This window comes from Nilaparvata lugens, chromosome 2, assembly GCF_014356525.2.
Source record: "Nilaparvata lugens isolate BPH chromosome 2, ASM1435652v1, whole genome shotgun sequence".
NCBI classification, from domain to species: Eukaryota; Metazoa; Arthropoda; class Insecta; order Hemiptera; family Delphacidae; genus Nilaparvata; species Nilaparvata lugens.
Genome location: NC_052505.1, coordinates 67,403,328 through 67,415,573, shown reverse-complemented (window position 1 = coordinate 67,415,573; position 12,246 = coordinate 67,403,328). Strand labels below are relative to the sequence as shown.

General features: G+C 34.2%; 1 protein-coding gene across 2 annotated transcripts in view; it reads left to right on the top strand.

The window, feature by feature from the left end:
* The window catches only part of LOC111063815 (dnaJ homolog subfamily C member 13), a 71,148-nt gene that overhangs the window by 32,621 nt on the left and 26,281 nt on the right, over positions 1–12,246 (top strand). For both annotated transcript variants that reach the window (XM_039422529.1, XM_039422531.1), the window contains 7 exons: positions 1,452–1,740; positions 3,098–3,252; positions 3,619–3,820; positions 5,087–5,278; positions 7,343–7,478; positions 8,334–8,518; positions 10,053–10,244. In XM_039422529.1, the coding sequence (XP_039278463.1) occupies positions 1,452–1,740; positions 3,098–3,252; positions 3,619–3,820; positions 5,087–5,278; positions 7,343–7,478; positions 8,334–8,518; positions 10,053–10,244 (1,351 nt within the window). The remainder of the gene's footprint in view (positions 1–1,451; positions 1,741–3,097; positions 3,253–3,618; positions 3,821–5,086; positions 5,279–7,342; positions 7,479–8,333; positions 8,519–10,052; positions 10,245–12,246) is intronic.

Genomic DNA, 12,246 nt, shown 5'->3' with positions numbered 1-12,246 from the left:
TTTCTCTTCATCTATTATATTTCAAAATAATAATTACGAATATAAATGATGAACTAAAACTAATCCCGTTTCACAAGTTAGTGGATTTGTCTGTACAGGACCTACTCAAAACGGCTCAACGAGTTTATATATCATAATGTAAGGGTATGATCACATTTAATACGTATTTATTCGAAGTGAATGTCAGATAATACATGAGCCAAAAAGCTAAATCTGGAAAGAGCCATAAAAACACGTTCTGACATGCATGCAGCTAGTGCACTAGTGACACGAATTCAAAGTGAATGTCACAAAATTTACTCGATCATCTCTTAGAAATCACCAATTCTCCAAACTCTTCGTTAGGATGTAGGTTTTGAGGTAATTATCCGAATATATAACGCTGGAAAATTGATTAATTGAAAATTATTTGAATTATTAAAAATCATTAATTTAGCTCATTACATCGTTTCTGCCCAGCAGAGCAAGACAGGCTTCTAGAAGTACGAGTGAATACATTTTAGACTAGGAAGCTGGAATAGTTATTCGAGCAACTAGTGCACAAAGTGACATTTTGCTGCTCGGAAAGAAACGTTTACGCACGAGCCGTAGGCGAGTGCTGAATTGTTTGAGTGCAGCGAAGGAACTCTGCGCACGTATTTCACATAGAATATTTCCTACAGCTACAATTGATTATGAAAAGTGAGTAATTATGGGTAAAATGTCCTGAAATTCATCAAATGTTTATCTGTGTTATTTTGTCATTAATAACAACCGTAATTTATTTGAAAATTCATAATTGAAATGAAAATTCTTAATCAATAATTTATTTCAATTAATAATAAAATTAATAAATAACCACAGTCATTGTTACCAACTTAATTTTGGTTTTCGCGCACAAATCCTCCATATAACCCACTAACTACTGTATTTTGTGTTGCCATTTTGCAAATCTGGAGTACGCAAAGTAATCACTCTGCGCACTTGTGCGGAAAAGTGATTCTTTGCATTCTCTAATCAGGGCAGGAATGGTCACTTTGAATGTAACTGTAGGAAAAGTTTATTTTTTGATAGTTCCATATTCAGCCAAACTCACTGGTATTGTTGAATGTTAATTTTATGAATAAATTTTTTTTCAGAGCATAGTAGTCTCTGAATTCCTTATACATTTCTTTAAATCCCTGATATGTTATAATAGAACCAAGCATTACTTGATTAATGAACATACAAAAAATAATGTTGTCAATCACTTTTTGCAAGTGGCAACTTTATTTTGTTTATATCCATCACTAATTTACAAGATAACAACAAGTAGTTAACAACTTTACTTAGTGTACATCCATTGCGGAAAATAATAACCGTCACTCACAACACACTATAGCTACACAACATTACTCACAGTGCAACAACATTGCGTGATTATTTTGTGTTTTTGACGAGAAAACGAAGCTAAACTGAACTGTTTGTTGCAGAGACTCGAACGGAGCGGTGATCTGGCCAATGCCTCGCATCAAGCGGGAGTTGTCTGACCCGAACTGCCTGCCGCACATCGTGCAGCTGCTGCTCACCTTCGACCCGGTGCTCGTGGAGAAAGTGGCAACACTGTTGTGCCACATTGCCGAGGACAACGCTCTCGTGTCCAAGCTCTACGACACGGGCGTCTTCTACTTCATCATGATGTATCGCGGCTCCAATCTGCTGCCCATCGCTCGCTTCCTCAAGCTGACACATACCAAGCAGGCCTTCAAGTTGTCTGATGAGGTATGTTCATTCACACATGCAAACATCATCTAACAATAATGTCAATGCAAAATCGCTTCATCTATAATATTATAAAGGAAAGAATCGGCTTATACATGTAGAGATAGAAAATACACGAATGACGCATCATCACGTCTGAGCCTCTGAACTGATTTAATTTTACATTAAGATACTGAATTTATCGAGGATGGATTTACGCTTATTTTCATTGTTATTAATAATTACATTCTAATCTAATAATTGAAACAAATTTATTCTATTTGTGATTCAAAGTTTACGTAACAATAAAAGCCCACCAGACAGAGCTTTCTCCAAGTGAATCCGTAGTGTAATTGTCAGCATGCGTGAATGAATGGTTGCGGGTTCGAGACCAATCAAGCTCTTTTTTTTTTTTGCTAAACATTTCAACTTTGATTAATACTATCCATGTAATTTTGACAAAATAAATAATTGTTGTTTCCTGGACATAAGGAGATTGGATTTTACAACACAAAATTTTTCCCAGTGCAAAGCACGGTTTACCTTCTAGTATTTGATAAAGTAAAAAATGCAGCTGTTATAGGTATGATGGAGGTGACATTCACTGTATCAGGATTTCATAGTAGATCTAGAACAAGCCTGGGTAGGCAACTTTAGTTCGTGCAGTTCCTGTTCTCAGAAAGTCCAGTATCAATATATTCAAAACTGTCAAATAATTCTGAATAAAAATATAATATTGCCATTTAAAAGCAAAAATCTAACCTTCATCTAACTTCTCCCTGATCTCTAACCAGTGTGCACAGTGTAGCTGACTGTGTATCAGCCTGCAACAAACTTGTTCCTATGCTAACTTGATGCTATAAAAACATCACGTCATTCCTTTCAGTATCTCCTTGACTGGTCATATGTAGGTACTTGTCGTACTGGAAACTTGTCATCTATGTTTTTCCTTTTGGTGCATTATTCTATGTTTTGCAGCTCGTTGAAAAACTGGTCTTGATAAAGTTCCATTCTGGCTAGTGAAAAGTCATATAGATTTACTATGTTTCGTTGTGTAACCTATTTGCAGCCTAGAAACCTGTATATTAAAACCCTGAGGTACATCTCAGGTAAAGGCACTTCCCATTAGACTAGAACCTTATAGTGAAGCCTGTATTAAGCCTCCATTCCGGAGTATGAGAAGACTATGGAAACAAATGAGTTACTAGTTATGCTTAGAAATGCAATCAATTCAATCTTCAATCACTGATAGTGTTATATCTCATATAATTTTTCTTATATCTCAATTCCATTTTCCAATCACTCATAGTGTTATTTAGTATATTCACGTAGAATTCTTGCAACAAATCCCAGGATCCAATGTTGTTTTTGATTGCAGGATCATTCTTCAGAGTTGATGCAAAGGAGTGTGTTAGGTCAACTTCTTCCAGAGGCTATGATCTACTACCTGGAGAATCATGGCCCAAACCAATTCACCAAGATCTTCCTTGGAGAGTTCGATACTCCAGAAGCTATTTGGAACTCTGAAATGAGGTAGACTGAAAATGAATCTTCACTTCTATCTATTTTAGTATCTTGATCTCTGCCATTGCTAAATCTATTTGAAAATCGTCTGGTAATTGGTTGTTATCAATTATCAACAGATTTTGGCTTTGTTGACCCATGGACTGTATATAATCAAAGATTGTAAGCTATTCAATGCTGAAAAATATATGAAATAAATAAATAATTCATGAATGAATGGATGAGAGCTGTTTCTATTATTACCATAATAAGGATCAGTCCTAGCTAGACAGAATAATCATTCCTGTTCGATTTTCTTGTGTCAATTATGAGCATTTACATCTGAAGAAGCGTAATAATTTTCATGTCAGCACTTGGTTGTTTTCTATTTTCCAGACGATTTTTGGCAGAGAAAATAGCCTATCACATAGCTGATTTCACTCCAAAGCTGCGTGGCAACAACAGGCTGACGTACAATTACTGCAGCATTCCAGTTGTTCGCTACCCTCAGCTTGAAAATGAATTCTTCTGCAACATTTTCTACCTGCGGCATCTCTGTGATACTACTAAATTTCCCAATTGGCCTATCGAACATCCGGTGAGTGCTATTGCAATCATCGCATAATTATGTACCAAATAATAGTTTTATTAATTAATGAAAATTGAGAAACTTGATTGGTTGTATATAATAATTTATCTATAGAGTCTTTCTTAAGCTGGATTCAGCCAACGTTTCAGTATCATTGAAAGAGTCCTGTACAGTGATAATGTTATTTTCTTGAGCTCAAGATACATTATTTTCAAATAAAAGGAGCATTGTTGTCAGGTGTATCCGGAAATTGAATATAGAGCAGTCTACGTGGTCTCAATCTATAGAGCACAGAATCAAGTCCAGAGGGATTTTGAATTATACAATGAATTGTAGAAAGATATTCGGAAGATATTCTTGGTTGAAAACTGAAATTCATCAAAATTATTAATTTTTCTTCTTTTGCTCATTTAAAAAAAAGTTGACTCATTGAAAATAGACAGCTCCAAGTGATTTCATTCTATTCGAAATTCTGTTATCTAAAAAACAGGCGAGAGAGCTTTTTCTTTCTGATGGCTGGATTTGGCAGAAATAATTTATTTATTTACATTACAATATGAGGGCACCAGGAAGAGATACTTCCCATAATAGCCCTCTTGACACAACAAAAGTTACAATTCTAATATATTAATAGTATAACATAATATAGTAAAGTCTAATCTATTATAGAAAATTTACTAAGTTAAAGAGAGATAGAAACTACAATAATTTTTTTAAACTAAAATTGAAGAAGAACAAGAGGAATTTGATGATTATAAGTATAAATTAATAAGAGAAAAAAGAACAAGATCATTATGTCAATATTTTGAACCAACAATAATTGAAGATGAGAACGAGGCTAAAAACTAGATAATCAACCGAAAATACGAGGCTTTTGGCGCACTCTGTATTTAGCACAAAGAAATTTCACATGAGAAAAATTGTTCTGGACTTCTATTACGTATGCAAACAATGTACAGTATTAAAAAGATCAGAACTACAATGTATATTGCTCACGACGGTTTTTGTGGAGGAATTCCGTGTAATTGATTTGAATTATTCTTTATGTAGAAGAAAAATGTTATTCGAAGGAAGAAATAGTTATTTGAATTTGGTATTGCAAGCACATTCCCTTTTTCACGTCAATATTGACTGGATTATATAGAAGGCGGTGGAAACGGAAAAGTGGTAACAATGCGTTCCTATCATTTCCACTGACTTTTAACGTGAATCTCACTTTAGCTATTAGGTTTGAAAATACTGTTGTATGACTAACTGGATTGTGATATTTGTCAGGTTAACCTGCTGAAAGATACGCTGGAAGCGTGGCAGGGCGAAGTGGAGAAGAAGCCGCCGGCCATGTCGGTGGACGAGGCCTACGAGGCACTCGAACTGGAGCCGGGTCAGCACCACGATCCATCTGTTGTCAGGAAAGCCTACTACAAGCTCGCCCAGAAGTATCATCCCGATAAAAATCCTGGAGGAAGAGTGAGTTCTAGAAAGCTAAGCATAATAATAATATACGGGAGGCCAGGGTTTCAGTTCGTCAAGTTCTCAGTACCTATTCTGACGATTTCTTGAGATACTGTAACAAATGGGAAGTCGAGTAGAGGCGAGGCGTCCGGTCATCTCTGGATTCGCCGATGACTGGACATAAATTGATATGTAATGTGTATATTAATAAATTTAAAATAAATACAAAAAAGTGGAGAAACCAAAAGAGAATTGTTTTTTGTGAGCGCACCAAGTTTAAACAAAGTAGACTACTGCATCATCAGTTCCATTCGCTCAATCTGATTCAAAAATATGCGATTCCAGCAATGCTATTCAGCATTCGTTACGACCACTCTTCTGCATCATCACTCTCACTCTCCCCGTAAACGATAGTGGAGTAAACGGTCAAAGACATCGCTATTTTCTGCCACTGTTCAGCGCCATTGTTGCAAACCGTACAATAATTAATTTCTTTGCAATTTGTTAATATATTGATAATTATTGTAATTATTATTTCTTCTATGTTTGGTTTTGAAGCATCTAAATTTGGGAGAGGAATAGCACAAGGTTACCTTATTTTTCTCTCCTCATCATTTTTGATGATTTACTTGTTGTATGAATCAATAAAAAAATAAAGAATTTCGTTTCAGTTTTTTTAATTAATTTTAATCATTGAGGGCCAGTTTCCGAGCTTGAGATTTAGCCAAGTTCTAGACTTTCAACTCTAGGATTTTTTAGTAAGCTTAACAACTTATACTAAATGTCATCTTGCTCGATAAATAATCGTCTAAAAAGAAACATTATATTTTAAGTAGGGGAGGGGGGTACAGCTTTCATTCAAAATTTCAACTGGATTGTTCTTGGAGATGACAGAGCCAAAAAGTCACGCCTCGCCCCTGATTAGTCGAGCCATTCAGTTCGTCAAGTTTCACAGCATCAAGTTTTCGTTGGAGGCTGATACGATATACAGTCGGCTAAATCGTTGCACACCAGTTATGGATTAGTGGAAATGGGTGTGGGAGAAGGAAGTTTTTATCTTTTTTAAAGATTACGTCCTAAGGACTCCAGTTATGGGGTATAAGCTAAGTCAGGTCAATAATTTTAAATAATCAACACTAAGTAAATCAAACCTAGTCTTGGTTTGAAAGGAACTCTTGTACACTATAAAATACTCTATAAACTAGATATTTTTCAAACGTTTTTTGAATATCTTTAAATCATCGTTACTTTTAAGGAGTTGTGGCAACTTGTTATAAAATTTCATTTCAATATAATCTGATTTTTGTTGAAATAACTTACTATTTTGAGTCATTTTATGATAATCTGCTTTGTTTTGTGTATTATACTCATTTATATTTGAATTTTGGTCCACACCACTCGCTTTCACATACATTATAACTTCATATATATACAACGATGGTACAGTTGAAAAACTAGTTTTTACATAAAGACCTAGACAAGAAATCTAACCTATCCACTTTCTTGAAGTTGTGTTAGGAGTTTTTCATGTTTATGATTTTATTGTAAATTTTTATATAATAATAATATGCTGGTATAAATTTTGATAATTTTAGAATAAGATATACGTATTTACTTGACTTCCTGAAAGCAATAGGAACTTGACTTACTGAAGTTGCATTGTTTCTACTCACTCGTATATTGATTGAAACAAAATGCAAAATATACAGTGATTGTAACATTTCTCCTGAATGAAATAGTACAGAATAGATGTTGAGAATGATATGCCTCCACTAGTGAATTAAATTCAGTGAATTTGATTAATAAATATGAATATAGTTATGTGAACGTGATAGCAATAGTTGTACACTATGACTTGACGTTATTAATTTTTTCCCCTTAATTTAATAGTTATTGCTTTTGTAACAGAATAGTATGATAGTAGTTGATTTCATTAATCATATTAGTTGATAGATTAATCCTATTACTATAAATGATAGAGAATAAGTTTATAGATCATCCACAAAAATGAAACATTGAAATGTTTTGTTCCAAAAACGTTTGTATTTGTTGTCAATCTGCCATTATTTCTGCTCACAGGATAAATTTTTGCTGATGAAAGCATCATACGAGTTCCTATGCAGTCGCAGTTCCTTCTCGGGAAGCAAACCGGATCCTAACAATATCGTTCTCATTCTTAAAACACAGAGCATCCTGTTCAGCAGATATTCTGAAGGTAATTACTGTTCTATTTAAACTTTGTGTATTGTATTTTATAATAGATTGTGTATTGTAATTTCATAAATGTACTGTATATTGTATTTTTTAGTAGATTTTATCACCACTACTATCATCTTCATCAAAATTTTTCTCACGTTTCAAGACCGATTATCATGGAAAAGTTCTCAATTACAGTGAGATTCACGTTATGAAGTCATCACCTTATCAACATTAGTTCGCTATCCTTGTCTGTCATTAGACAAAGCAGATAGCTCTATCCTTTTAGCTCTGCACTGTTGCTAAATGTAATAAACTACCAGAAAATTTCATCTCAATTATGAAAATTTATTATTCTTGGTGAACAAAATCCATTTGAGATATGATTGATCATTATTAACAAGAATAAACAGTTGATATTATTATGTAAGAACTTGAGTATTAAAAACTCGTATGAAGTGAAAAATGCACTTACTATTATTAGTGACGATATTATCGACCTGGTGTAGGTCATCATCAGACTCGATGAGTCTCGAGACACTAATAATACTTAGTGCATTTTTCATTTAATTATTGTTTTAAAATTCAAGTTCTATATCATTAGTGATAAAGTATGTATGTGCAACGCAGTAATTATGTAAGATATACCGGGATGATTGGAATCACAGCTATCTACTATAGAAAGCGGTGAAAAAAGATAATTGGCAACCACTCTGTCCTATCATAACTACTGACTTTATAACTTGAATCTCTCTATATATATTTTCATATATAAGTGCTTACTGGTTTAAACTATTACATTTTAACAAACCTGAATTTATTAGTTCACATTGAGATTTTATAAGTATTGTACAAAATCGGTTGATTTTTTCAGATCTACAGCAGTATAAGTATGCTGGCTACAAACAGCTCATAAAGACAATTCAGCTGGAAACGGATGACGACCAACTATTCTCGAAAACAGCTCCGCTTTTGGTTGCTGCCACCGAAGTCACCTACCACACGGTCCGGTGCTCTGCTCTCAACGCTGAGGAACTAAACAGGGAAAATGGATTTGCAGTAAGCTGCCATACATTCCACCAGTTATTACATTTAGATTTTCAATTGGTTTACAATTATTTTCCACAACATGTAAAGAATTTCTGCATTATCAGCATTCACAATTCAAATTTTATAAAATGACATGAACATTTTCTCTATATTTCTATCAATTACAATCATTTGATCACACGTTATAATATAGCAATTCCCAAAATGTTGAGGGAAAATAATTATACTTCTAGAATTCTAGAGTAAAATATTCATTATTCATACCATAATTCAATTATTAAATTTGATGAGTTTCAGAAGAAGCCTTGTAAAGCAGAATACATTTTTTATCTGGGAAGAATTAACTTGTCACTGCCATTTTCCACTTATTTATTCATGTATTTGAACATCACACTTCTTCACTTCAATAAGTACTTCACTGAAATAACTAGCTGTGACACTTCCACACTATTACATTTATTATGGATTTATTCGTTATCATCTTAACTTCTACAAAATATACATAATCCATGGCGTCATGGAGTTATCAATGATAACTCACTATTTAATCGACAATGTACCGAAAAACGCACATTAGAAGCGTAGAAGCACGCTTCACAAGTCAATCATGACGATTTAACTATATACGAGGGTCATTCAATAAGTAACGACATAAATTACTAATTTTCAAAAACGGCTTAATTGATCCATATGAAACTTTCAGGACATGAAGTTGGCAACCTTGCGATGACATCTGATCAGTTCTTCCATCGTTTTCGTAAACATAATCGCCAATTGACTTAGTTAACAATGGCGCGTCCGCTTCAGAATTGAACCGTTGAAGAACAACGTGCTGTGATCAGATTTTTAGTAGGAGAAGGTGAGAAAGATAGTGAAGTCCACAAAATAATGTTAAAAGTGTACGGAGACCATTGTTTGGATCGTTCAAACGTTTACAAATGTGTAGAACAGTTTCAAAGTGGCCGTACAAAAGTTTGTGACAATCAACGCAGTGGACGACCAATCAAAGTTGGGACTTCCTCTCGCGAATCTCGAATTTATTCGTTAATCCGGGACAATAGGCGTGTATAAGTGAAAAAGTGAACACAAGTGTTGGAAATGTCCGTAGCACGTTGTTCTTCCACGGTGCAATTCTCAAGCGGACTCGCCATTGTTAACTGAGTCAATTTGCGATTATGTTTAAGAAATATGATAGAACAACTAATCAGATGTCATCACAAGGTTACCAACTTATGTCCTGAAAGTTTCATATGGATCAATTTAGCCGTTTTTGAAAATTAGTAATTTGTCTCGTTACTTATTGAATGACCCTCTTACTTAGCTGAAGTTCCATCAATCAATCCACGTGTCTCCAGTGATCCATTTTGGGAACATTTGACCCTAGAGAATGTGCAATTCTAAATTGCCTGACTGCAGTATGATGATGAATAATAATCAATTCATGGGATATTGAAATCAGTTGTCATAATATAATTTTTTTATCGTTAATGTGTCAATGATATATTATCGGACCAAAATGCAATGATCTATGTGATGTTGGCAGGTATTGTTGGGCTCCTACTCGCGATGCGTTTCGGTGCTGAGTCGCTCGTCGAAGCCCGACGATATTGCAGTGCAAGTCTGCTCGAATTGCACCAAAACATTCAGAGTCGCTGCTCAGTTCCCAGAATGTAGGAACAGATTCTTCGGAATGCCGCAACTGATTGCTGATCTAGCAAGAATACTTCATTTCAAGGTAACTATGACAAGAAATTATTTTTTATACAACTGCTCGTAAAATATTACTTTACGTACTGAAACACTGTTTAAGAAAAGTAAGGAAGCAAAGTTTAAATAATACGAATTGATTTACTCTACGATTTACGTCTTGCAATTTGATTGTATTAATCATGTGAAGAAGGGTTTCGCTCATTGAATTTAACTACTATCTCTATCATAATTATATTTAATTATTGTTTTAAAATTCAAGTTCTATATCATTAGTGATAAAGTATGTATGTGCAACGCAGTAATTATGTAAGATATACCGGGATGATTGGAATCACAGCTATCTACTATAGAAAGCGGTGAAAAAAGATAATTGGCAACCACTCTGTCCTATCATAACTACTGACTTTATAACTTGAATCTCTCTATATATATTTTCATATATAAGTGCTTACTGGTTTAAACTATTACATTTTAACAAACCTGAATTTATTAGTTCACATTGAGATTTTATAAGTATTGTACAAAATCGGTTGATTTTTTCAGATCTACAGCAGTATAAGTATGCTGGCTACAAACAGCTCATAAAGACAATTCAGCTGGAAACGGATGACGACCAACTATTCTCGAAAACAGCTCCGCTTTTGGTTGCTGCCACCGAAGTCACCTACCACACGGTCCGGTGCTCTGCTCTCAACGCTGAGGAACTAAACAGGGAAAATGGATTTGCAGTAAGCTGCCATACATTCCACCAGTTATTACATTTAGATTTTCAATTGGTTTACAATTATTTTCCACAACATGTAAAGAATTTCTGCATTTTCAGCATTCACAATTCAAATTTTATAAAATGACATGAACATTTTCTCTATATTTCTATCAATTACAATCATTTGATCACACGTTATAATATAGCAATTCCCAAAATGTTGAGGGAAAATAATTATACTTCTAGAATTCTAGAGTAAAATATTCATTATTCATACCATAATTCAATTATTAAATTTGATGAGTTTCAGAAGAAGCCTTGTAAAGCAGAATACATTTTTTATCTGGGAAGAATTAACTTGTCACTGCCATTTTCCACTTATTTATTCATGTATTTGAACATCACACTTCTTCACTTCAATAAGTACTTCACTGAAATAACTAGCTGTGACACTTCCACACTATTACATTATTATGGATTTATTCGTTATCATCTTAACTTCTACAAAATATACATAATCCATGGCGTCATGGAGTTATCAATGATAACTCACTATTTAATCGACAATGTACCGAAAAACGCACATTAGAAGCGTAGAAGCACGCTTCACAAGTCAATCATGACGATTTAACTATATACGAGGGTCATTCAATAAGTAACGACATAAATTACTAATTTTCAAAAACGGCTTAATTGATCCATATGAAACTTTCAGGACATGAAGTTGGCAACCTTGCGATGACATCTGATCAGTTCTTCCATCGTTTTCGTAAACATAATCGCCAATTGACTTAGTTAACAATGGCGCGTCCGCTTCAGAATTGAACCGTTGAAGAACAACGTGCTGTGATCAGATTTTTAGTAGGAGAAGGTGAGAAAGATAGTGAAGTCCACAAAATAATGTTAAAAGTGTACGGAGACCATTGTTTGGATCGTTCAAACGTTTACAAATGTGTAGAACAGTTTCAAAGTGGCCGTACAAAAGTTTGTGACAATCAACGCAGTGGACGACCAATCAAAGTTGGGACTTCCTCTCGCGAATCTCGAATTTATTCGTTAATCCGGGACAATAGGCGTGTATAAGTGAAAAAGTGAACACAAGTGTTGGAAATGTCCGTAGCACGTTGTTCTTCCACGGTGCAATTCTCAAGCGGACTCGCCATTGTTAACTGAGTCAATTTGCGATTATGTTTAAGAAATATGATAGAACTCATAATAATATACTATAAACATCAGTCAATTGGATTTAAACAACAGTAATTGAAATTTAGGTTAATAGCTTCCTCTTCAAAAATAATTTAAAATCAAAAATATCATTCTC